This window comes from Calliopsis andreniformis, chromosome 7 (assembly GCF_051401765.1).
Source record: "Calliopsis andreniformis isolate RMS-2024a chromosome 7, iyCalAndr_principal, whole genome shotgun sequence".
NCBI classification, from domain to species: domain Eukaryota; kingdom Metazoa; phylum Arthropoda; class Insecta; order Hymenoptera; family Andrenidae; genus Calliopsis; species Calliopsis andreniformis.
This window is the reverse complement of record NC_135068.1, coordinates 9,240,895-9,265,477: the sequence shown is the minus strand read 5'-3', so window position 1 is coordinate 9,265,477 and position 24,583 is coordinate 9,240,895. Positions and strand designations below refer to the sequence as shown.

At 40.1% G+C, this 24,583-nt stretch overlaps 2 protein-coding genes across 4 annotated transcripts in view; one reads left to right on the top strand and one right to left on the bottom strand.

Moving 5' to 3' along the window:
- Positions 1–24,583, bottom strand: part of Fas1 (fasciclin 1 Fas1 domain-containing) — a 252,777-nt gene that overhangs the window by 59,110 nt on the left and 169,084 nt on the right. For all 3 annotated transcript variants that reach the window (XM_076381726.1, XM_076381728.1, XM_076381727.1), the window contains exon 3: positions 7,893–8,083. In XM_076381726.1, coding sequence (XP_076237841.1) covers positions 7,893–8,083 — 191 coding nt within the window. The remainder of the gene's footprint in view (positions 1–7,892; positions 8,084–24,583) is intronic.
- On the top strand, positions 12,664–17,635 carry Orc3 (origin recognition complex subunit 3). The gene is made up of 14 exons (XM_076381729.1): positions 12,664–12,798; positions 13,218–13,349; positions 13,433–13,553; positions 13,616–13,773; positions 13,848–14,005; positions 14,062–14,170; positions 14,237–14,401; positions 14,484–14,690; positions 14,773–14,889; positions 14,973–15,260; positions 15,341–15,574; positions 16,300–16,419; positions 17,133–17,200; positions 17,470–17,635. Exons 1-14 carry the CDS (start codon positions 12,775–12,777, stop codon positions 17,561–17,563), a joined length of 1,995 nt encoding a protein of 664 aa, XP_076237844.1. The 5' UTR covers positions 12,664–12,774; the 3' UTR covers positions 17,564–17,635.

Here is a 24,583-nt window from a genome sequence, read left to right as displayed (position 1 = left end):
AGATCGGCCAACGTTCGCTAATCTCCATTGAGAATGGAATCCATGACGTTTTCTTGCTGTTTACGCTCCCAGGATAGTTTGTGGCATTGGTTGCTCGGTAAATACTGACCAACAGAGTGCTCTTGGCTCTGTGATTTCATGTTGTTGATCTCGAATAGTGATTTCTGACAAATCACTATCCGCTTTGGTAACATGGGACTCACGGATTTCTAGATCCATAGTATACATCGTGGGATTACTAAATTAATCTACATAGTCAATTCTCTATCTGTTCTTCTATTTCAATACCTACTTTATGACAGAATTTTTCAATGCACCTAACCTCTAAAATTGAGGTTAGAAGAGTCACTTCCTAACTTCCTAACAAAGTGTCTAACTAATGGAATTTTTTAGTGTAAAAGTAAGTGTTATAAATAGAAATCTTTTCAACAAAATCTAATTGTGGAGGCTAGGTTCCAAATAATTTAAGTTTCGCTCGAAAATTGGTGAAGTCGCGTGTGATCGAAACGACACGCAAAGCTCTGCGTAATATGTCTCGGCGCGGCAAGCATAAATTAAGATGTGACGCGAAAAAGCAGGGAACAGTATAAAAAACGTGAAAGAGTAGAAAGAATCTCGAGTGAGTCGTGGCTCCAATCAACTAGCCCGAGGGGCCTTCGTTGCTCCGTGCACCACGCGACTGTAATTGGCTGGAAGCACTTTAAGTGAATCAGAACACGCCACGGAACTTTAAATCTTCCCGAACTTCGGGAAACTTTAAATCGCGATAATAAAACATTTCGTTCGCAGCGAAAAAAGAGACGTAGTTTCCAAGTTAAGTCACGGGCTAGGGAGCCCGAGCATTGTTTCAGCGAACCAACACGTGAACGAAAATTATTCTTTATGAACTGGATTAACCCTGCGCAACAAAGAATGATTTAGTTTGCAACTTTGGTAATTAACAGTTTTCCAAGTATTGTTTCATTAGGCACATAGCTGAATGAATACTTTGAATAAGAATTAAATCCTGGAATAAGTATAAGATGCAAGATGTCTGGGAAGACTTATATACATTACAAGAATTACCATTTTGTACCATATCTGTTTCCCACTATTTCCTCAACCCTTTGCTTTAGGACAGTAAGCTACCTTCATGAAGAAAAGGATTATATTTCAACTATTTTCTCAGGGAGAGACGTCTAAGGGACTCCCCCATCTTCTAAGCCCGCGCATGCGCCAACGCTAGCTCACTGATCGACACAGACCTGTGGTCAACGCAGTACTGTGAAATCACGCAAAGTGGTCCATAATTAACCATGCTTACAGCATTATAATTCCAAATTAATGTATTTTACATGTGGTGTCAAATTGACGTATGGACAACATTAGTGACATTACAAAATGACGTTACCAATCTAAGGTTAACAATAAATATCTCACCCTTAAATTATTCTGACTGAACTCTAGTACCCTAATGTAGGAAATAGGGAAACCCAAAACGTTGGATTTCTAGAACAGAGCAGGAGACAAGTAACGAGGGTGCACTCAAGAATCACAGCGATCTTTATTTCATCAGCCCCACTATCACGTTCATTTTCCTTCCCAGCACGATCGTCCCCCAACTGCTGACCCATTCCCTCATGTCCCACCTCGCGTCTCAATCTGCCCTCGTTGTTGCCACCCCCACCCCTCCGCTGTCCCCTCATGGCATGCATTTTTAAAAAATACAGCAACACGCGAGTGTACCTTACTTGTTGGAACAGATTCGGTCGGCGACATTCACGCCAGCGGAATCTTGGCTTTATTTCGTCCCAAATCGAGTTACCGCGGAGCACACAACTTCCCAGCCACTTCGTTCCCTTTTTGTGTCCCGTCGCATTCCACGGGCTCCTGGGACGAGTTTCTCCGCGGGCTGGCTGAGTGTCTCGTAAAAGGAAATCGTGCCATGAAGGGAACGCGTTGCGACCACGGGAACGGCCTCGAAGCGCGAAATTTACCGCGGCAGGACCAGGGATGGATCGTAACGTTAATTTCGTAGCTGCTTGATTCATGATGGGACTGCGTCGCTCGGTAATTATGAGTGATGCGTTATGGTCTGATTTGGGGAGAATTTTCACCGAGGTTGATTTGTAATGCAGGATTGAGGTTATGTTAATTTGATCATGGAACGAAGAAGTACGATTATGAGATAGAAAAATACTCTCGTGTGTGTTATTTTATAATGAAGATGTAGGCATATAAGCACATCTAAAGCGATGTTATATCATGGACGTATTTTAGATGAAAGAGGTTAAGATACCATGATAAAATACTTGAGATGTCTTCACAACTTGAGCCTAGTCTGTCATTATACACTACACATTTCTAGGTTTTATTAAACAGTATAAGAGGATTCATGAATTTTAGTCAGTGGGTGCTATCGAGTTAATCTCTTGTATGCTCCAAGAGTCACGCAACTCGCGCAGCTAGGTATGACGCATGTGCGGGATTAGAAAATGGGGGATTCTCTTATTACTAGATATCTGCTAGTGAATTACAGTATAGCAGGTCATTACCAATTATAATACACTGTCAAGAATAGCATTAACTATTATATGTATACTTCCTCAAAATTCACGAAGTGAGTAAAAGGAGTAGAAAGTACGATCGAATATAAAAATAAAGAAATGTCCTAGGGAGATAGCAAAACGTGTAAATCCCTAGACAATCGTGATACCTATCTTACATACTTATTGATTTACTATTTATCACCAATTTTTCCTTAGCTATAATATATTTTTACTTCTTTTAAAGAGTTCAGTTCCAGAAACGGATCAGCATTCCGAGTATCATTCAATTATTTCGACTTTCCTCGAACAATAACAAGGAAGCTTTAAATTGTCTCGGGCCGTAACTCGCGATAATATCCTATCGATTTATCGATGAAATATTTCGCCGCTCTGTAGCCAGTTTGCGCGGGCACGGCATATATTTTACATATCTATCGAATTGAAAGCGGATATGCGCGCATTATTCCCATACGCGTATTTCATGCCCGCACACGCACGCCCTCACACACGCACATTTCCTATTCGGTTATACCTCGCATCGAGATGGGAGTCGAATCTGACTTCCAACAGTGATGTCTTTTTAAAAAGCGAATCGCCGTGCACCGTCTATGTTTTCCTTCGTCCTTCTGACATCGCCGTATTTGTTCTATGCAAATCATGTAATGAATACGAATTGATCATAAATTTAAATTGAAAACACTGTGGACAAATACGATCGTTTCTTTTTTAACCTATTTCAAACAGAATCTTCTATTGAAATTTATTCACATTCGAACTTTTCAAAGTTCAGATAATTATTATTTTCATCTGGCTTCTTATGATTCATAAAGAAGCAAGATTTATTTTGTGGTACTTTCTTTGTTGTGGATTTTTTTATGTACTTGGTGTAATTTTCTTATTTTTTTTTTTTTTTTTTTGAAGATTTTTTATTGGTCCGAATTTTTCTAAGTTCAGATAATTATTATTTTCATCTAGCTTTTTATGATTCATGAAGAAGCAAGATTTATTTTATGGTTCTCTTTGTGTCTTGGACTTTTTCATGTACTCGGCGTAATTTTTTTCTGTAACGTTTTTTTATTGGTTCGAATTTGTCTAAGTTCAGAGTTTTTATTCGATTTTAATTCGACTGCTTCTCGATTTCAATTCGATTCTATTTTGGTTTCCAATTGCTTTTAAGTTAATTCTTGCCCCATTTTGACCTGATTCGTACTGAACCCTAATATTACGTTAAACGCTGAACTTGGATCCAATAACAGTTTAACGTTACTCTACTTTGATTCGAAGCCCATTCAATTCTGCTCAACGTTTATTCGATTTCACTTCAGTTCCACTTTTCGCTTCGAATCTACTATAATTTATCTTGACTGACTTCGATTCCGTAGATTGCAGCTAATTTTGTGCTATCGCAGGTCCATACTGTTCGATTTCCTTAAACGATTTAATTACATATTATATTATTAAATTCAATAGAATTTTTTCGTATTATTTTATATTCATAATTAAATAATCTTTTATCAATCTTCTGCTTTTTCTTATTTCGTAGAATTATGTTTCATTGAACGAAGCCAAAGTGGCAGAGAGAAATAGAATCCACTTAGTACATGCTTAAGTGTTTATAAATTTATTTGAGAACGGATATCGATACTCAGGATTTGGTAATGCAAAATTGATTTAATAAAATTTACTTCGGTTGCTGAGAGTTGAAGAGTGCTTTCTTGTTTCCTTTCATTTCATTCTGTTTCGTTTAATCAAATATTTTCCAAAAGGATTATTAAGTCTCCATTCGCGCTTCGAGCTACGATTCAATATTTATTAATTTATTGATATACTATGTTTTCGAGTTTACGTAATATTTTATTACTCATTTTTATTCTTGTAATTCGTGCACGACATAAACGGCTATAATAATTAAAAATGATTAACCACGCAGTTCGAATTTTCGGAATTCTTTATCATTAAAATTTCAAAATTATTGGAGAAATTTTACCGAAATTTGTTAAAATTTCACCCAAATTAACGATTAAATTATGCCGATCCAATTTGGATAAAATATTTGTGATAATATTAACTGAAATACCTGCTCGTACAGTTTGGGGAAACAGTTCGCAACTTATCGTGTACCATGTAATATGAATTAGTAATAATCTTCACCCCAGCGTAGTAAATGTTGAAAACAAACTTTGCACTCTATGTTTACGAATGAGTAATTAATCTTAACTAATGCTGTTTGCGTAACTATTTCAAACAAGCAGCCTGAGTAATTTATGGAAAGTACTTGAACTTATGCGTGTTCTGTCAACAAAATAAAATATGAATTGAAATAAAGCCTAACAATAAACAGCGCCTCCGTCGTAAAACGCCGCAACGATAACCCAGGTTAACATTAACTTAGGGACTGCTTCATCTTTATCAAAGCCATCTTAGAAAGAGGATGAGAGATTAGATTAGCATGAAAACTGCAGTGGTAGAAAAAATGAATGGGGTCGTAGGGGCAGGACTGTTAAGGGAATACAACGGTTAGCGCGCAGGAGAGAGCAGACAGCGTGAAATCGTATAAAAATACTTCCCCGGCTTATTTAAACCGCCTCCCTCGCCGCTGTTCCGCTTTCGTGTGCCCCGCGGAAGGTATATATCCTCGGAGGAACGCGAGATCAAGTCGGAAGCGTTGTAATAACTGACAAAGTCCCGGCACCCGTTAACGTTTACGATCTCGCTGCGAACTGCATCACGCGGCCGACGATCCAGCGAAAAAATACTCCAAGGAAATTCCTTGAGCCTTCGTTCTGCCGCGAGGAAAACGACGCTCCGCGAGTATAAGCCGCCAGGGGACGAAGAAAAACAGCGAGATAATACGAGAGGCTCGGGGGGGAGGTTGGATCTGGGACAGTTCGTGAACTCAGATGTTTATGAATATGATATTAGTTTTATCGCCTAGAAATATAGTTACAGATATTTTAGATGAGGGAGAGGGCATGGGTTGGGATGGTTCGAGGGGACTTATAGTGACTTCTAGTGACTTATAGTGTCTTCTAGTGACTCATAGTTTTCTTTTAGTTTCCTTTTTGGGTCTTCTAGTGACTTGCAGTGTGTTTTAGTGACTTCTAGAGACTTTTAGTGTCTTCTAGTGTCTTCTAGTGTCTCCTAGTGTCTTTTTATAGTTTTCTTCTAGTGTCTTCTGGTAGAACCTAGTGTCTTCTAGTGTCTTCTAGTGACTCTTAATGTACTCTAGTGACTTTTATTGCCTTCCAGTAAATTCTAGTGACTTTCAGTGTGCTTCGGTGACTTCTAGTGACTTTTAGTGGATTCTAGTGTTTTTTATAGTTTTTTTATAGTGTTTTTGTAGTCCCCTAGTGCCCCCTAGTGCCCCCTAGTGCCCCCTAGTGCCCCCTAGTGTCCCCTAGTGTCCCCTAGTGTCCCCTAGTGGTTTATTTAATTTGATAACCTTTATCGCATAGTATGTCGAATGTGTCAAAAAGAATACCGTAGCCTCCTTAAAAAACTTAAAATCTCTCTAGCTCTTCTCTCCTTTCAATCACGCATACAGATCATCAAAGGAGCCTCAGGGTAGCACACACGTTAAACTTTGAGGCTATAGCGTAGAACGGCGAGGTGGAGTGGAGGTCGTTTTTAATCTGGAAAGCTCGCGGGGTTTTTGATCTCATTAGACGCCGCTGAAACGCGTTTCCTCCACATGCTGCCCGGGGCTTCGTCCCTGTTCCTTAACAATTTAAAGAAATTCCAGCCCGAATAACTGCACCTCCCCGCCACCAGTCAGGGAATCGCCTAAAGAGTTACGGTTAGTGGAGGAGAAAAATAAGGGTGGGGGATGCGCCAGAACTGGCCAGAGGAAGAACGGATTGAAAGAGCGTGGCAGAATTTGAAAGCAACCGAGGCTAGAAGTAAATTGAAAATCAGCTGGAGCCGCGGCGAATACTTGGCGAATAGTTTCGCTGCGAGGGGAAGCTCGGTGAGAGATCGACTACGTTTAGTCAACGAGGCCCTTCTGTTCATTGGGCGTCTTAAGGGATGCTGAACCGCCTTCTGAGGGAGGTCGTGACCTGCATGAACGCTCTTTAAGAGAACGCTGGAAGGGCTACAGTAAAAATCACTAGCTTGAAGTGGTTTAAGGGTACACTGCAGGAATTTCTAACATTCGCCTATTATTTTTGCTCTGAAGAATTTGGCATATAGACACATACAATGGGCTTAAACTTTTAACACCGAAACTGAATAAAGTATTTGTAATAATAATCATAATTCTCTTTAAAAGAATCCTACACCTCCAAAAAATACTACAAAGGTCCACAAAAGTCTGCTAAAAAAATATTCTCCCCTTATGACAGAAAGTTCCTACTGCTACATGGGGAGACCAGAGGTCCAATAAATCGAAACGTAAAAAGTTATTCGATTAACTCACTTTTGTCTACATTAATTATGATCCGATACCCCGGTGCTCTACTAACAAGTAGCAAGTATCGGAGTCTGATGGAACTTCTGTGTTAAGTGGATGAGGAAAGTTTCTCTAATACTACCGAGTAGTGAATGAGGGTTAAAGGAGGCAGTGGAGCTCTAGGATTGATCTAGAGTCAGGCTCGTAGAAAAGATTTATTGCAGTCTCGTGATTTTCATTCGGTAACAATTTTTACGGATTAAAGTTGGACTTAAAATCAAACTGAACTATTGGAGCAACATGAACGAACAAAAATCCTTAGTCCTTCGCTCCGGAGCGACACGAACGGGCAAAAACCTCAGTCCTTCGCACCGGAGCGACACGAACGCTCCATTATTCTCAATTACTTGCGAATCTATACTATTATTTACGTCGATGATACACTACAAATGAAAAAAAACTTGCCTTTACGGTTACTATCAAGCAGAAACTATCCTAATTTCACTCATATTCAATCTTCACTATCCAGTTTCCCGTTTTTTCCTACCATATTCTTGTCTTCGATCGCCAGCTCTCTATAAACAAGACCCATTTCCCAGAGGGAAGAATACCTGACTTCCTCATCGAAGTCAACGATATCCATCAACGCGCCAACCGGTGGTCGAGCACGCAGCTCATTAAAAGCTCGTTAGAGGGCGACCACGGGCTCGGGAAGCTCAGGCCAGTTTCTTGGGGGCAGTAGGAATCATGTTTGAACGGCGGAAGTCGTGTTCACGCAAAGCGGCACGTAAACTAACCTAATTACTCGCGAGATAGCGCTCGTGAAAAAGTAATTTGCGATTAAATTAACCGCGACGAGCGCACATAGAAATATTCACCGTACCGACAGCGGCGAATGCCCCTAGTTGACGACCCTTTTTTCTATGCCCCATAATCGCGGGTTACCCTGATCAAACTTACGGATTACAGCGTACCTGTGTCTTCACGTCCCCGCCGACGCTAACCTTCGACTGGAAATTACTCCGCTCCGTGAGAATCTTTGCGTTGTTTATGTAAACCTCCTCGCCTTGTGTCCCGGTCTTCCTGGTGACCCACAAGGGTGGATTACCCTCGAGCTCTGACGAGATTGAATCCCCCAGGTTCTCGATCGTCTTTGGAAAGTTGGCTGGAACAGAAAATCAGACACGCTTTATGGCGACTGTTTGCTTTTATGTAACTGCCATTTACGACAGGGTTCCTCAATTCGTTCTGTCTTGTATTTTTAGTATGGTGATTCGTGTGCTTTATTTTGATATTAGAATCAATTCAAGGAACTAGAGGACTTGTTTTAAATTATTTATGAGAAGCAGACAGTTTTATAATAGTTCAATGCTCCAGGTTGTTTGAGGTTTGAAAGTCCTGGTTTTAGTTTAAACTAGGATTTGGTAGACCAGAAAGCAAATGAAAGCCCTTTTTTAAATTAATATATCAAATTTCATCTCTTCACTCCCTCACAAAAGGGCGGTTCGCGGCTCAAACTCGCCCCAAAGGCTATTCCGCGGAAATTTTATCTGCAATCGCTACGAGAGGAGTAAACCGCAAGAAAGGAAAAGCAGAGGGTGAAAAAAGCCAGAAAAAAAGTTTGGACCAAAGGGGAAGGCGAGAGGCAAAGACTCTGGCGCAAAGCTATAAAGCTGGTCGCTTTATTATCTCGTTACCAGCTGGAATGTTCTCGTAATCCTGAGGTTTTCCCAGCCCCTGAACGACGCTGCAAGATATCGTTCCGCATCTAGCTGAGGGATGTCCAATCTCCTTATAAGAGCGGCGGACTTGCTACGGGGAATGACAACAATAGTGCTCATTAAGAACGCCAGGAATCGGGTTCTGTTTCGTAAACTGCTTGCACTTCAAGCCTGGGAATGAAACGTGAGGACTTCTCGTTTGCTGTATTGCAGTTCACGACTTCTGGTCGGTTAGAACTGTTGGCTACCTTTCCGCCCGCCTAGGGAATCGCGCAACTCTGTGTTACCACTGTGGAAGAACACGCGAAACTCAACGAGAGAAACCCAACCTTGTAATGTTTCAACCTAGTCTCATCTTTTTGTCTGTAGGTAGTACATCTTGCAAATAATGCGAAGTACAAGTAGGTATGTGGAAAATGTAATTAAGCTGAGGACTACTGCGCGCGGCGGAGGGGCACGTGGCTCTGTGTGACGTGCTGCGGCTGCGAGGCGTGTTACTACGCGTGTCGTTATAGGTTATAAGTAGTTGATGCGCTATTATGAACTGCTTTTAAGTCAAATCTTCGTAGAGAAGGACTTAATAATGTTACGGTATTTGAAGTTATGAAAAATTAATAATAAATCACGCGTATTGAAACGACACTAGCAGACGACACAACTTATATTCCTACGCCACACGAAATATTTCCACTTACTTCTAGCTTACCTATATAGTATAATATGTATAATACTGAAGCTTTATCTGACGAAATAACTTTAATTTACAGAAATCAAATTTTTTCTGAGAAATTTATTTTCTCCTACTGTCCAGAGAGAAGGTAATCCGTTGGAGAACTGAAAATAGTTTCGCCAGTTCCCAACGCCTGATGGTGGCCGTGTTTCTTTTCGTTTGATGGCGAATCAGCCAAGTATTTTATCGTCGCATCAGCGAGAACGTTCCCTGGCTTTTTCCTCAGTCGTCAAGACCGCGGTTGATTTTTCGCCCAGCTGGTGCGAACAAGGGTTGTTTTGAGAATGAACGTCTTTACGAGCCTCGAACTGGGAATATATCTAAAAATGATTCGATGGAGATCGATTCTGCTAGGATCGTATGCAAATGAGGTCTGTGATTGACAAGGCACCTAAAGGGGTAGGTGTCGAAAAGTACAGAATAGATTGAAATCATGAAAGCAGTCAAAATTATTAGTATATTTATATTCTGAGAATATTGCATTGATTTTAACACACGAAGGCCTAAAATTGCGAAATGCAACGTAACAGTAACATGAAAGAGCAGAATTTAATAATCTAAACTTGCGTATGTTGCGTTTACGTAACTTTGGGCCTTAATTGGTTATAATATAAATATATTTTCTCAAGAATCCATTCTCAGTTAGATTGATTTAGGAAACAGTAGAAGGATTGGAAATGTCAACCTAAATATATCTTCCATACTGAGACATCCACAACACCTGTTCCAAGACATTCTCAACCCATCGATTCGAGCCGACTCTCCCATGACAAAAGTACAGACGTTATTAATTCAGAACAGAGCCAACACAAACGCCAAGAAAACCGGACAAATATGTTCCATTCGGTGATCAATGGCTCTCGTGATCTCTGCATCGTTTTGTCCCAGACGACCCTTTCAACGAAGGCGGATGATTAAGTCCCCGATCGAATCCCATTTATTTTCGCTGGGATACCCCTTGGGGCACAGGTGCGATGGCCAACCACAAAACGAGAACATTCGTACAAAGCTGCTTGTGCAATCGATTTATATCCCCAGCCCACTCCTTCCTATGGCAAAAAGCTCTGCCCCTTGCGCCCTCCCAACGGCTTAACTGCTGGCTGAAAGCGCGGACTTTCGAACCGACTTCGAAGCATCCGCTAACAAAGGGAATATGCGTCACCGGATTACCGACGAAACAAAAACACGTTGCCTCCGTTTGTGCAACGCAACGTCGAAAATGCCTGGCTTGGCGACAACTCCGAGGATTTAGAAGAGGAATTCCGTTTCGTTGCTGTTGTAATTCTAAATAAATATTTTTCTGTCGTGCTCGAAACCTCCTGTGCACTTACATGGCGCAGTGTAATTTTATTGGAGATGAAAAAGGTAATTGGGAAAGCTTTGAGTTCGGTTCTGTGCTCTTTGGCGGCTAGAAAATGCTATTTCAGACGGTTAGGACAGACAAAAACTTCGTCACTGTAACACAACTACTATTGAGTGGCTTCTCTTACTATTCAAATATACCTGACGCGGTTCATACAAACTTTACACCTAATTTTCTCATAATTGGCTCGATATCTACGGCTAAAATTATAGATACCTTTGTTATAGACACAGACCTATCACTCTGCCAAATTTCATTGAAATCGGTTTGAGCAACGTCTGATGCTTCCCTTGTCAGTGTGATCTTATAATGTAAATAATATGTTTAAGAAATATGAAGAAAGTAATGGGACAAGAAGTCCAGAAGTCCAGGGTTCCTGCACAAGGGTTCAGTGATCCCTAGTTACGCCACTGGGTTAAGTTAATTAAAGAAAAATTCGTTTTTCTACTGAGACTAAAAGTGAAATGCTACACTATTTGACTTAATTTTCCGGAAAAAGAGAGAAGCAGTTGCAAATCTATACCAAAAAGTCCCTGTAATCTGAAGCCTCCCCGAAAGGAGGGGATTCGACCAAACTTCCCAAACCTCGCCGAATCGCCAAAGCGTAGATCACGAGTTTGGAATAATCTCGGCCCCGACGTTCGCTTGCACGAACGTTTACACGATCGCGGGGATGTATTTCCGGTACGTTTCGAGGCACGAAGCACGGCATCTTGTTTGGACACTTCTTTAAATCAATTACGAGTTCCTGGCAGGCAAGTTTTGCGGCCAGCAACGTACCACGGTTCGCCTGTATCCCCGAACCAGTTCGACTGAACTTCGGCGACCGAGCCCACCCTTCCATCTATCCCTTCCCCTCGACCCATCGCAACGTGGCATCAAACTACTCGGTTTCAGGATTGTTTGCCCGACCTCGGACTCGAATTCAATCGACGCGATTTGCGATTCAGATGATGATCGCGGCGCGGCTTACACTCGTGAAATTTCGCCGACACGACCCCATTTTCGCCGACTCGTACACGCGGGATTCTGAAAATTCGATCCTCGACCGCTGGCTATGCTTTATGTCACCGAATGAAGCGCAGGGATGTTTGCACGCGTTCAGTGATCTGATTTTCATGGTTTCGGTCGCTTCTAAGCGATTGCACTGGCAAATTCCGCGTTTTTGGCGCTGGGAAATTTGTATTGAATTTTTTCGATGATTTTTTATGTTATTATTTGAAGTATTTGGCTATGAAAGAGTTGAAATATTTGGAAAAAATGATTTTAAAAGTTTTAGAAAGATTGAAACACATTCTATGTAACTAATTTTACTCTCATTTTTAATGTTTTACAGTCATATAATTATAATATGTATTTAATGAAAGCAAAGTTGTATATTCATAGTATTGAAAACACTTTATTTGAGGTTTAACTATGAAAAGAACTTTTTTCTAGAGAAAATAAATAATGAACCAGTAAAAAATATATAAAAAATAACCCAATAATAAATCCAATAAAAGTTTCCATACTTTTATTTTTCTTTATCAAATTATAATCTTATAAAAATCTCTCTTTATATTTTCTTTTTATATATAAATACTCTAAATATCAAATACTCTGTATATAAACTATCAAAAATAAAGTCTTAATCTTAATGATATCAAAGTCAAAGGACCACAGAGGTTATAGTATTTTTAAAGCTTGTGAAATTAAGAATCAACACAGGGTCATTCTCCAATTTTCTGCTCAGTCGTTTGATTTTTAAGTACAATTCTTTTCCATTTTGAGAATTATCTTCTTAAAACATTTTTGGGTTCCAAAAGAATTTATAAATATTCTCTACAAGTCACAGTCCAATAGCTTTTCATTTCAGTCGGTTGCACTGACAAGTAGCGCTACCTAGGAGCGTTTCACAAACTAATCGAGTCAAGACTGGCAGAAAGGACGCCGGTATGTGCGTTTTATGTCGTTTCTTGTTCAGCAGTTAAGTGATTTATATTTTAGTAGTTTTTAGTTATTTAAGGGATAGTAAGCAGTGGTTCGTGCGCTTCGCTAGCAAAATGGACAATGTTTCGATGTCAAAGGTACTGTGCAACCTGTTGCTTCTACTTACATAACCTTGAAATGCTAAGGCGGCAATGTTTTATAGCTGCTTCTTCAGCTGTATAGAATAATTTTATAGCACAGTCTGAATAAATTATGAAGTACTGTATTATTAAAGTTCGTGTTCCTAACATCGGTTGAATTATGCTTGATTTTTAGAACATTATTTGCTTGTAAGCTCTATAAATCTATTCTGCTTCTACTTTTTAAACGTTCACTTCGCTATACTTTTGAATGATCGAAAAATGCGGCAAATTTAAAATTGCAGTTCTGTAAGAACTTAACTTTTTTACATTTAATGTGTAATAGTGCACAGATTTTGTATTTATTAATCATTTTTTGTCTTATTGTTTATTTTATTTTATTTTATTTTCAACACATGATTCAAAATGGCTTTTAGGGTGTTTTCCCTAATAAAGGTAAGTACAAAATTGGGGATAGAAAGGCAAGGCACAGCGCATCCGATTATTTTAGTCAACCATGGTACCTCGCATATAAAGAAACATGGACAAATATACAGAAAGCAACAGAGGTATTGGTTCTGTATTAAGAGTAATTGTGTAAATACCTTTGACCATGTACTAGTTGTATCAATAAGTTGAAATCAATTTTCAGGATATAAGATCCAATATGTTTCAACAAATTTTGACCAATTTACAATCTTTCGTTTCCAATGTTAAGGCAAAGACTTTAGAAAATCTAGAGAATGAAATACAATCAGCTATAGTATTAACAGGTGACAATCTCTTATACTGAGTGAAGTTTTCGACATGTGTCTTTATAACAATTTTATTGTAGGAATTAATGTACCTGATCACACTGTGATGTTTGAAAGAATAGTTTCTAAGCTTGAACCAGTAACAAAACACATTGCAGTGATACTGAGTAGAGACTCAAATAATTTAAGGAATATTTTAGAAGAATCAATTTATCAATTAATGAATAGTGATGATACGGTCAGTTCTTAAAAAAATGAATTGTCTAGTAATGTAGGAAAAATGAAAACTGTTTATAATAAAACTATTTGTAGACTGAAGATGTACAGATTAAAAAGAGTCAGTGTACTATGCGAGCTTTGAAATCCTGGTATGAAAGCAACTGTGAACCGAATGATCCCCTTGTCATAGTCATAACTGACTTTGAAAGTTCTTCACCTGATGCGTTACATGATTTTATTCTGATATTAAGGTACAGTAATAATTTTACTGTGCTCTAAGAAAGTACTGATTTTACATATATTTCAGTGGCTATTCAAACACAATGAAATTTATTCTCATATTTGGCGTTGCTACTACTTTACATGCCATACACAGATCTCTAACATATGATGCTACATCAAAGTTAAATGTTCGAGTGAGTAATGAGTGTTAAGAATTTCACTTGAGGAGTTTGAAACTGAAATTTTTATCCTTTCATTAGGTATTCCACATGGATACACAAATTAGTATTCTGTCTAATGTGTTAGAGAACACTGTTTTCTGTACAAAGATTCCATTTAAATTAACTGGTAGAGCATTCCAGTTATTAACGGATATTTTTTTATTCTATGATTTTTCAGTAGAGAATTTTTTACAAAGTTACAAGGTATTTCATTGTCACCTCTCCATTTGCAGTACTCTAAGCACTGTAGCAAAATGTCTCTAGGATACTTTTCCTTTTAATTTAGATATGTATGATACAACACTTCTATGCAAATAATATTAGTTCCCTTTGCTGTCAACCAGAGGACATAAAAAGTAGAATAGCTTCATTAACAGACGAAGATCTTGAAGAAATAAAGAAGCTACTTTCAATAGAAAGGTACATTAAAAAACAAAAAGAGGATAAAAAAGATGAAAGTCAGTGTGAACCATTGGACAACAAGAATTTTAAGGTATTAAAGAATGAAATGAGAATGAGAATAAAGAAACTAAAGAATGTGACATACTGTGATTTCACAAACAAATTTCTTGTAGGATACATTAACGCAATTACTCAATCAATTTCACCGATACATACACCGATTTTTACTAATACTAAGGGGCCTACACAGTCTCACAGCCACGTTACCAAATGCACCTATGGGTAAACAGGTACCGAAACCACAAACCACTTAGATCTATGCTTACTAAACCAAAAAAACTAGCCCTGAGAAGACACTAAAATATATTTGTAGTTACGTGAATTCTACACGAAAGCAGTTTACGTGAACAATATAAGAGAATGTCCAGAATACAAAGAGTGCCTGCAGCTTTTAACTTTCCTATCGAAGAAGGAGTTTGTCGAGAAATTGAACTCTCTTCTCGCTATCATCGACAGCTCCAAGGATCCAGTTATGAAAAAGCTCAAAACGGATCTTCAGGGTCATGTGGCGACCATCGAGAAAGCCAGCTTAGAGGCTGCCGTAACGCCAAAAGATATCGTCACCAGTGGTGAAAAGCTCAGTCGACTTCAGTTGAAAGAGGTCCGAAACGAAATTCAGTATTAACGATACGCGAGTCGAAAGCTAGCGACCCTAGTACCAGATTTCTCGTTTTGTCGCAGAAATTGTTGAAAATGTCCCAGACGCAATCTCGATCGCCTTACAAGCAAGCCCAGCTGAATGTGATCGAATACCTGGATCAGGAAGTATTCGGAGCCAACTTGATCAATCCCCATCACATACCAGCCAACGAGATATTCTGCTTCAGCGATGGCAACCTGGCCAAGCAACACATTCGCGGCTCTATGAGGGCAGCGATACACACAGGGTTGAACGACCCCCACGTGTACTTAAACGTAAGTGAAGAAATAAATGTCTGAAGTGAGAGAGTCCTCTCATTTCTCTAAACTAGGTTTCGAGTCGCGATTTTTTAGCTAGAGACTATAGTGTGAATCGCCTTCTTGGTTTGTGGTTTCTAAAATTTAACGAAAGACTGAAAATTTCTTTACCTTTAACCGAGTGGAGTTCAGTGGCCCAATAGCTTGGATGCGATATTTAAATGTCACTCACACTACATGTAGTTGGGAGTCTCACTTCACTATCATGTCACTAAAACTTCGTTACACCAATACGAGAGGCACGAGGAATAATTTTGGGGATAGGTCTTCCGCCCTTCGCGGTTGAAGTAATACTGACCTAGAGGTAGTCAAGAAGAGCGTAGCAGGTAATGGAGGGGTCAAAGAGTCGGGATATAGTAAACATTCAGGTAGCAAATCCTTATGTTTACATATTGAGAACTGTATGATAATGCAGTATCAGGAATAAATAATAGAGGACTCTTCCCATGACCTTTTTACCTGACTTTCCCTAATTTTTGCCATTTTCTAACTTGTTCCATCTCTTTTCACAAAGCACCCTATTCCAACATCATATGTGAATTTTAACCCTTCACGCGTTATCGATCTCCATCAGTGGCCACTATGGACTATCGATTATAGGCTCGTTCTCTCTTAATAGGAAACGATGTCGTGCCAATGCCGCGTCGTGCGGGTTCGAAGTTAATTGGAAATACATATTTCAGTGCGAGTGCTGCAAATTGGAGAACGACGATGCCATTCCGTCTACGTTGCCCGACCTCAGTATAATTTACAAGCTCCACTTGGAATCCAGGAAGCTGATCAATATGTACGACTGGCTGCAGGTAACAATCCATTCGTGCTCATGTTTACAGGTTAATTCAGCTTACACTTACGGTCACGCACTCGTTCGTCCCGGTTTCGTGATTTTAATCGTTCTGGGTCTGCTTCACGCGAGCACGACGTTGTAAATGGGTTCCCCCTAGAAGGGGTGTGGAGCTGTTCCACCAACTGTGGTTGTTAGAAGCTCGAAAACTCACTGACCAAATGCAAGTGACCGGTGGTCAGAGAAAATTGGGATTTTACCTTGCCTGCACTTTAAGAGAGTGTATGCTATTACTTTGCAATTTGCATGAGGGTGTAAGATGTTATGGGATGTGCTCAGAGTTGAGTGGTCTTGAGATGAAATAATGGTCTACCGAGTAATAGTCGAAAGATTGAAGACTCATTAATTGTATGTGAGGGTTTGGTGATTGGAATAACTAAGTCTTGATTGTATTACTAACGCATGCTGTGAATTCACACTTTGCATGACTCTGTGATAAGTGAGGAATGCAGATGGATTTAAGTGATGTGGAAATGAGTGTTCTATACATTGTGATTGTTACAAGCTAAACGAGTGAAGTTTGTCAGTGTACCCTACCGAAGATGGGTTTTATACCCCTTTCAAGCTAAACTCCACAACTAATTTCCTAAATCTGTAATATCCTTTCTAACAAACTTACAAACTATTAACGAGGTATGGTGCTTGTTCATGCCACGACACGCACACTTTCAGGCCTTCCTGATCATCGTGGATCCTGAAAACGAGGCGAAAGAGCAACGTGATGTGGATCCCAAATTGCAGTATCCTTTTTCATTTAGACATTTCCGTACATATCGCGCTTCGTGGGTAATGGAGCGTGGCGAAGATTTGTCTAACCACCGTTGGGTGGTTTGAAATTCATATCATAGCTTGTAATGGTGAAATCGTAGCCCAAAGAGATAACTTGGTGGAGCTACATACTACCGCCACCGCTACCATCCCTTCCTCCGCACCTTTGTTTGAATAATTCACACGTGCTCGCTGTGAGAATTTTATCGCGCGGCCAAAGGTATCCTTAACGGAGATTTAGAGCCCGTTTTACTCAAGCGGTCGCAGAGCTGGAGTTTCTCGGTTTCATCAAGAGTTCCCGAAAGAAAACGGATCACGTAAAGCGGCTCATGTGAGGATCCGCGTCTTGATCTCCTCCATTCTTCGCTGGACTCGTCTTGACGTCTTGCGTTATTTTTGTACCCACGAATCTGAAGACTAACTTTCTATGTTTTTGTAATAAAAGTATTACGAAGAGTATCAGTCTACTTCTTCCTTCCCTTACTCTTTTAATCGACGATTTTTGTAACTTCGCGAAAATTTATTATCATAGTGTATGTGATTTTTGTAGAAATGGAAGTAAACATTTTACAGTAACAAATTAAAGAATGTTTTTATCCTCTTTAAACCTCTACTTTCCTACTGTTCTTTGCGTCCTTTTACCACCGAGAACTTGAAATTCAACGATAGAACTGAACACGTTGATCCCAGATTAAAACAGAATCATATATTTGGAAATTAATCCGACTAGCATCGTGCTGGAATTAAAACAATGCGTACTAGTACTGTGAGTGTAGTTCCATATCGGAGAAACCTACCGTGTGGATCAGCCCAATATCGCGTAGCAAGCTTCCAAGCTCATATGTGTTCAAAGGCATGCGGATCGCTAAGGAATGCGTCAGTAACCCGCCACGATTAAGCGGTTTCTCTCTCCTCGGATGATAGATGGCACTGTGTGCTTCCCAAGTTCTGCTCGTTTTGTAAATTTATCTTTCCGTGGTTTATCCACGATGGACATGTGTCAACCATAAAACTCAATCCTCTTCAGTGTAAGTCAATATCAGTTTCAGCCTGACAGTAAAAAGGCTCCAAAAAGGTTGGAGATAGTCTGCTGTCGGATGAATCACTTTTTTTATATTACGTTATGGTCACATGAAAGTGTCCTTAGCATGTGATGTAAGCCACAGGTTGTCGGTGGAATAATTATTACGGTAACATAGATAGCAACGAGTTAAGTTCCCATCTCACATCGATAGCACGAACTCTATTAGGGAAACTTGCAATCGGGTTGCGGGAATAAGGGGCGCATAGAATTTGTATGCGCAAAAGCTAACAGAGTAAAGGTGTGTTGGGACCAATGCTTGTTATTGAACAAACAATTGGCTATAGCCTCTTCATGGTGTAATAAAATTATCGGTTTGTAGTGGCTGCGGAATGTGCATTACGTTGATGCAAACGTTTGATACTCGAGTAGGCGTGATAACACCCGTTGCCGCTAAATATGTCGGATTATTGCGTGCAATATTTCATTGGCGTTGCACGGGGCGCTGGCAGATACAACCGCGCATCAAAAGTCCCAATATTCTTGTTTCGAGTTTATGGAATTTATGGGTAACTATGAGAAACGGGATTTTGTAACATTTCAATTTTTTGTTGGGCTTTTGCGGCACACGAATTATTGAGATAGTGGAAACAAATATGGATACTACATATGTTGTGCAGATTTTGACGCATGCAGTATAGGTTTTGGTCTTATTAAAGTTTTAATAAAATACTAGGATAGCACCAGACACCTGTTTTCCACAAATTGAATGAACTGTTGATGGAGTCAAAACTAAACCATCAATCAAATTGCGAAAAATTTCTAATTCCTAGCAAAATGTGTTTAAGTCTGCTTAAATCTCGAATCAGTACTCCTTGACAAAACCCAAATCCAATGATCCTCCTGAATGTGTTAGTCGAAATCACCGCGAAAACCATTCGGCCAGAGAATAATTTATCGTCCTAGATGCATATTGATGAGGCACATTGCATTTGCATACTGCTATTTCGGTCATGACGCGAATTTCCACGATTCACGACGCTTCCCAATTTCGGTCCCCTGATCATCCACCTTGCGAGCAGTTTTGTCTTTTTAAAAATTCTATATGTCAATTGTCCTTCGGCTGAAGGAACGAGACGGTCATTTCCAAGTGGAAAAAAGGAAAGGCAGAGCAGGTTAAAAAGACTTCTAAAAGCCATCGCAATCGTTCGTGCATTTTAACGTCGACGACGGCTGGCTAGCTGAACGAATATCGAAAAGAATTAATTGAATTCCCATGGCGGATTTTTCCGTCTGACGTGACGCGTACAAATCACGGGCAGTCGTTCCTGTGGAGACTTCAGCCTTTATGAAGCAGGGATATAAAGTATTTTCAATCGATGGGTGGGACACTCTTCCCTCATTATTCTCTTTTCTTTGATGCGATTAAAAAAGGAGTCAAGGCTTGGACTGAACGTCTGTCTAGATACAAAGTGGCCTTTGCACGTTGATAAAAGGATTCAGCTTCGCCTGATAGTGAAAGAATATTCATGCAATCGTTGAGAGTGATGTGCCATTCACGTTGCTGAGGACACTTGCGTTCGATTAATTTCGACGATGGCTCAATCTGCAATAACGTCGCTTGCAGTGGCTATTGTTTTCGAGAAACTTTCAATCTCAGCATTTCTGTCCTCGTACAAAATACTTGAAGAAAAAAGCCAACTTCTATCTAGTCTTGGTGCATCACTAGACTTAAATCAAGCTATCGATTTGCTGAACGCGTGATAGAGTTCCTTGATTGCGTAAGTTCCTTGACAGCTATTTTGTGCTTGAAATTCCTAAACGATTCAAAATAGTCTAATAGCCTAATCAGTGGAAAGTTCGATAGTCCTTTGCTTGGACAAGTGCTGTAGTCGTAATTTGAAAATGTGCGATGCAGAGTGACATGGCCTAATCATGCAGAAAATGGTACAAATGGTTTCACCGTCTTCGCTGCTGGTTCAATTCACTCTCGGTCACGTGGCAATCTATCTCTTTACGTCTCTGTGTTCGATCAGGGACGCATTGACAAGAAAAATCTATGAAAGGTTTGCTCTTAGAGCTCGGTCGAACAGCTATACTGAAAAGGAATCAGTTTTCCGGCTTCGGACTGCCTTAACCTTTCGAAGCATTCATGCTCAATCGCCGCGACCCCCGATATCCTTTGGGTATATCCTTTAACGTGTCCGTACCGTCGAATAGAATCTGGGGAAGGATGTCGATCCTTTATTCTAGTCAACGCGCGCATAAACTCCGCGCGAATATATCTTACCGTGTAAGGCAAATATTTTCGAGGTGGCTGGCTCGAATACCAAAGGGGGTCGTAAATTATTAATAGCATATGTTCAGACCGCGAAGAAACGCGGAATACCCATGTCCTTCGACCCGTTTCTCATTGAAACAGTTGGAACGTGTATGATGAACTATGGCGGGTAGCCCAGTGGGACAAAGGGTGATTCCTTAGATAGGAATAAAGCAAAAATAGCAAAGGAGAATATTCCCCAACCCTTTTTACACTGAACTTAGGACCTAGATTTGTAAGTCTACTGTCTGGAGGTAGGCTGGTCCTATTGGAACCCTAGGAACAGATGACATCTCAAGTCTTGAACGGAGTGGGAGGGCTATCCATGTGAGGGTCTTGTGTGGTGGTTCTGATCAACAGAAGCTTGTGTAGGAATGGGTAATTACAGTCTGTACACCTCTCCTCAAAGCATATTGCTAGTTGTAAGAGGTCTAACTCTATACTCATGGATTGCTTTCATCGTGGGAGTATTGGTATTAAAGCCATGGATTGCTAGCTCTTGATCGCCATAAAATTACCAAAGGAGCAAGGAATTGTACACGGCTAACTTGAAGTATGGAAAGATAATTACATAATGACCAACGACGACAATTAAATAATTTTCATACTGAGGTGAGACAGACAAGCCATAAACAAGATAAAAACAGCGAGAAAGGGTGAAGGTTAAAATGACATGATATTCCACTTCAGAAGCTTTCATTCGTCAAATGAATATACCTCTGCATCACGCTTCGTTGAACTGACAATTATTACGGACGACACGGCTGGCTTCCTAGTCTGATCGATGAATGTCCCTTGTTATTACTACTGTTTACCAATTAGTCGTCGCGCAATTATAATTGGTAATTGCACTCACCTCCGGATGATGCTCGCCACCATCGCCAGAATCGCCGATGCCATTCATTCAGCCGCGGAACCAATCCACGGGCGTATGCGTCGGTAATTTTAAACTGCACTCGACAAAAACACACCCGTCACGTCTACTATGCCGTAAATTGAATTTCACTCGACAGGGAAGAGCTGTGTCAGGTCCAAATTGTTTTTCGATTGCAATAATCGTTCTTCTGCCTATGGGAGCTTGATGAACTCGACTGACCACCAAGACTATGAAAAGTCTATCAGCGATTAATCCTGCCATCAGAGGATTCGGATAAACGTAAAAATGTGTTAATCGATTACTGTGATCATAATCCACAGGTGCACAATTTTAGACAATCGAAACAATTGGTTTGCCAGTAGCATATAGTGATTCTAATATAATCATCCACGTAGATCTATGTATACACGCAGGTCTCAAAGCACAATCACATATAAGTCCGTTTTCAACGAACGAGGGAATACAGAAGCTGTATTCGCTTTAGGGTAGCAGGATTGATTCCTAACAGAGTTTCCTAGCCAGCAGCATGGCCATCGTTTTCCTAGACGAAGACAGTCGAGAATCTTCAACTTTCTCTTAACCGAGTCTCTGCGATTTCCAGGGTGGCCTTTCCTCACGAAAGGATAAAGCCAGAAGAAGGAGCCGGAAGAGTGGCTCGGAAGATGCGGTCGAGTTCGCTTCAGGTGTGATGCGAGATTGATACCGGAAGCTGTTGAAGATTGATTTTCGCGTCACAGAACGGATGATGGGAGTCCCTTGCGATCCCCGTGGACCCTTCCTACCTACTCAGTACCGTCTGCCAGGACTACGGCTCAATTCTTTTCTATCCTGGATGGAAATAAGTCTGAAAATGAAAGGAGAATACTGTCTCCTCTGGGAAATGTAACCTTCTTGTTCCCTCGTTTCATGAATCTCCGGGACAGGACTTCTCTCTGCTACTGTACATAATACACTCTGCAGTTTCGAGGAACGTGGAACTGAGGCGACGAATCACTGTCGCCTTTCATTGTCTTACAGACTTAAGAGACTCTCTGCTCTTGGGCACTGACGTGGTTGACTTCTGGCTTTTTGTGTTTTATTGAGCTATTACGTATTGCGTTATAGACGTGGGAGTGGTTGCTATATTCTCTGAAGGGTAGTGTCATTTCTACGATAACTGCTTTTGATAAGAAATATCAGGGTTCTAGAAGACAGATACTTGTCAGTTCTTTGGATAATAAAAGATGGAAACTATGATTGAGAAATTAAGAAATGTTTTAATTTTTTGGCTTTTTGCTTAGCATTTTTTGCTCACTAGCTCACGTTATCCTATAATTTTGACATTGCTATGTGATTTTATCTTGTACGAGGAAGTGGGTGTCTTACAGCCATGCCTGCGACGTAAGAGGATTGAAATTTCATTTCTACAATACCTAAGGCTCGCACAGATAATGGTCTAATGTAGAATTTACTATGAAATACATGGCAGCACGGAAAATGAAACGGCAGGCGACTTTAATAACAATTTTATGTCCTGCGAACCACTTTATGCGAGGTCGCAGACGAGTAATTCGATCAGAACATTCGTCGTTTCAGCTTTTTCGCAGAATAATACCACACTGTCAATAAATTATAGATTTCCCAGTGGGTAGTCTAGAACAGCAATTCGATCTAGGAATTACTCTTTAATTTTCTAGTATTTACGATAAGTTTAGTCTACTGGTAGACTTAGTAACCTGAATAAAATTCAAGACTTTAAATTTTATATTATCAAGAAATTAGAAATAAACGTCTACTATGTACACCTGTCTCATTAATTTTAACCTCAATTGTTTGAATGTCTGTCTTTACCATGCACAAATGATCGACAGTAAATAAATTACTACATAGGTAAAATTTAATAACGTGTTTCCTATTACGAGGGAAATGATGCTCTAAATCAATGTGTCTGAACGTCTGTCAAGATCGATAATGCCAGTGCCGCGAAGCTAGAGCGACGCGCGAGACGTTAAGCTATTGCAAGAACATACAAACATTACAAGCCTAAATTACGTGTTGTCGACAGTGCAAACACCTACTCGGGAGGGATATCGGGACGCTTAATAAACATCGAGTTACGTCGAATTCAATGTTATGCCAAACACTGGAGATCCTTCACAAGAACTTGATGTTGGCGGAACTGCAGGGAACATATTCTGTATTAATTATATGCAATGAAGGTGCATCAAAGTTGTCCTAAAATGAAGCAAACGCTCGGCCAGGTGCCTACAAGTCGGAATTGAGATGTTTCATCGCTAAAAAATGCGGGAGACGAAAATTGAACGCGTCAACGTGTACAGTACACCAGCTAGGTTGCTGTTTAAAGAGTCTTGATTTCAGCGTTTGAAACTGTGCCCGTCGCAATTATAATATTTATCTAACGAACGACGTTCTTTAATTAGCGTTATCTTTGAGGTGCAATTTCCACAGAATTGAGATTTAATTCATTTTTTGTAGTCCCCCTCTAATGTTGAGAGACAGAGCGGTGAGGTTAAAAAAAGGACAGAGAGGAAATTGCTAAGGGAACAACGCGGCCGAGGAAAAAAAGGAAAAGGGGAGAATGAGTGGAGCGGACAAGAGAAAGCCGACTTTCACGGGCGGAGGTGAAATGATAAATTAAACCGAGCACAATAATGTTCCGCCGCAAAACAAGACGGCTCAAGCTGCAAAATTATGGAAGTTCCAAGACTAATTGCGAAACTTTTCGCTACGTGCGAAATTTCTGTAAACCTGCCGCGGTTTTGACACGAGGCTGGTCACTCTCTTTCGTCAAGTCGTTCTATATGAATTTCGTTCCTTCTATTAACGTTTATATTAAATACAGTATTATTAACATTTCCACAAATATTCAGCTATAAGAGCTCAATTTCCTCCCAAATATTTGCTCCTGGCAATTGAGAAATTAATTTCCCTTTGGAAAGAAATATTTGTTTAATCATCGCGGATATTCATTTCTAACAGCAGGTCCAATAGGGTTAATTAAAGTGCTTCTGAAATAATCGATAATAAGGGTCCAAGTAGAATGGAACTCAGAAAGGAGGAACTATCATTAAATTCCGAAGCTCCTCAAATTCTCAACTTCTTCCTTTATATTGCAGTATTGGTCGAAAAGAGCTAGT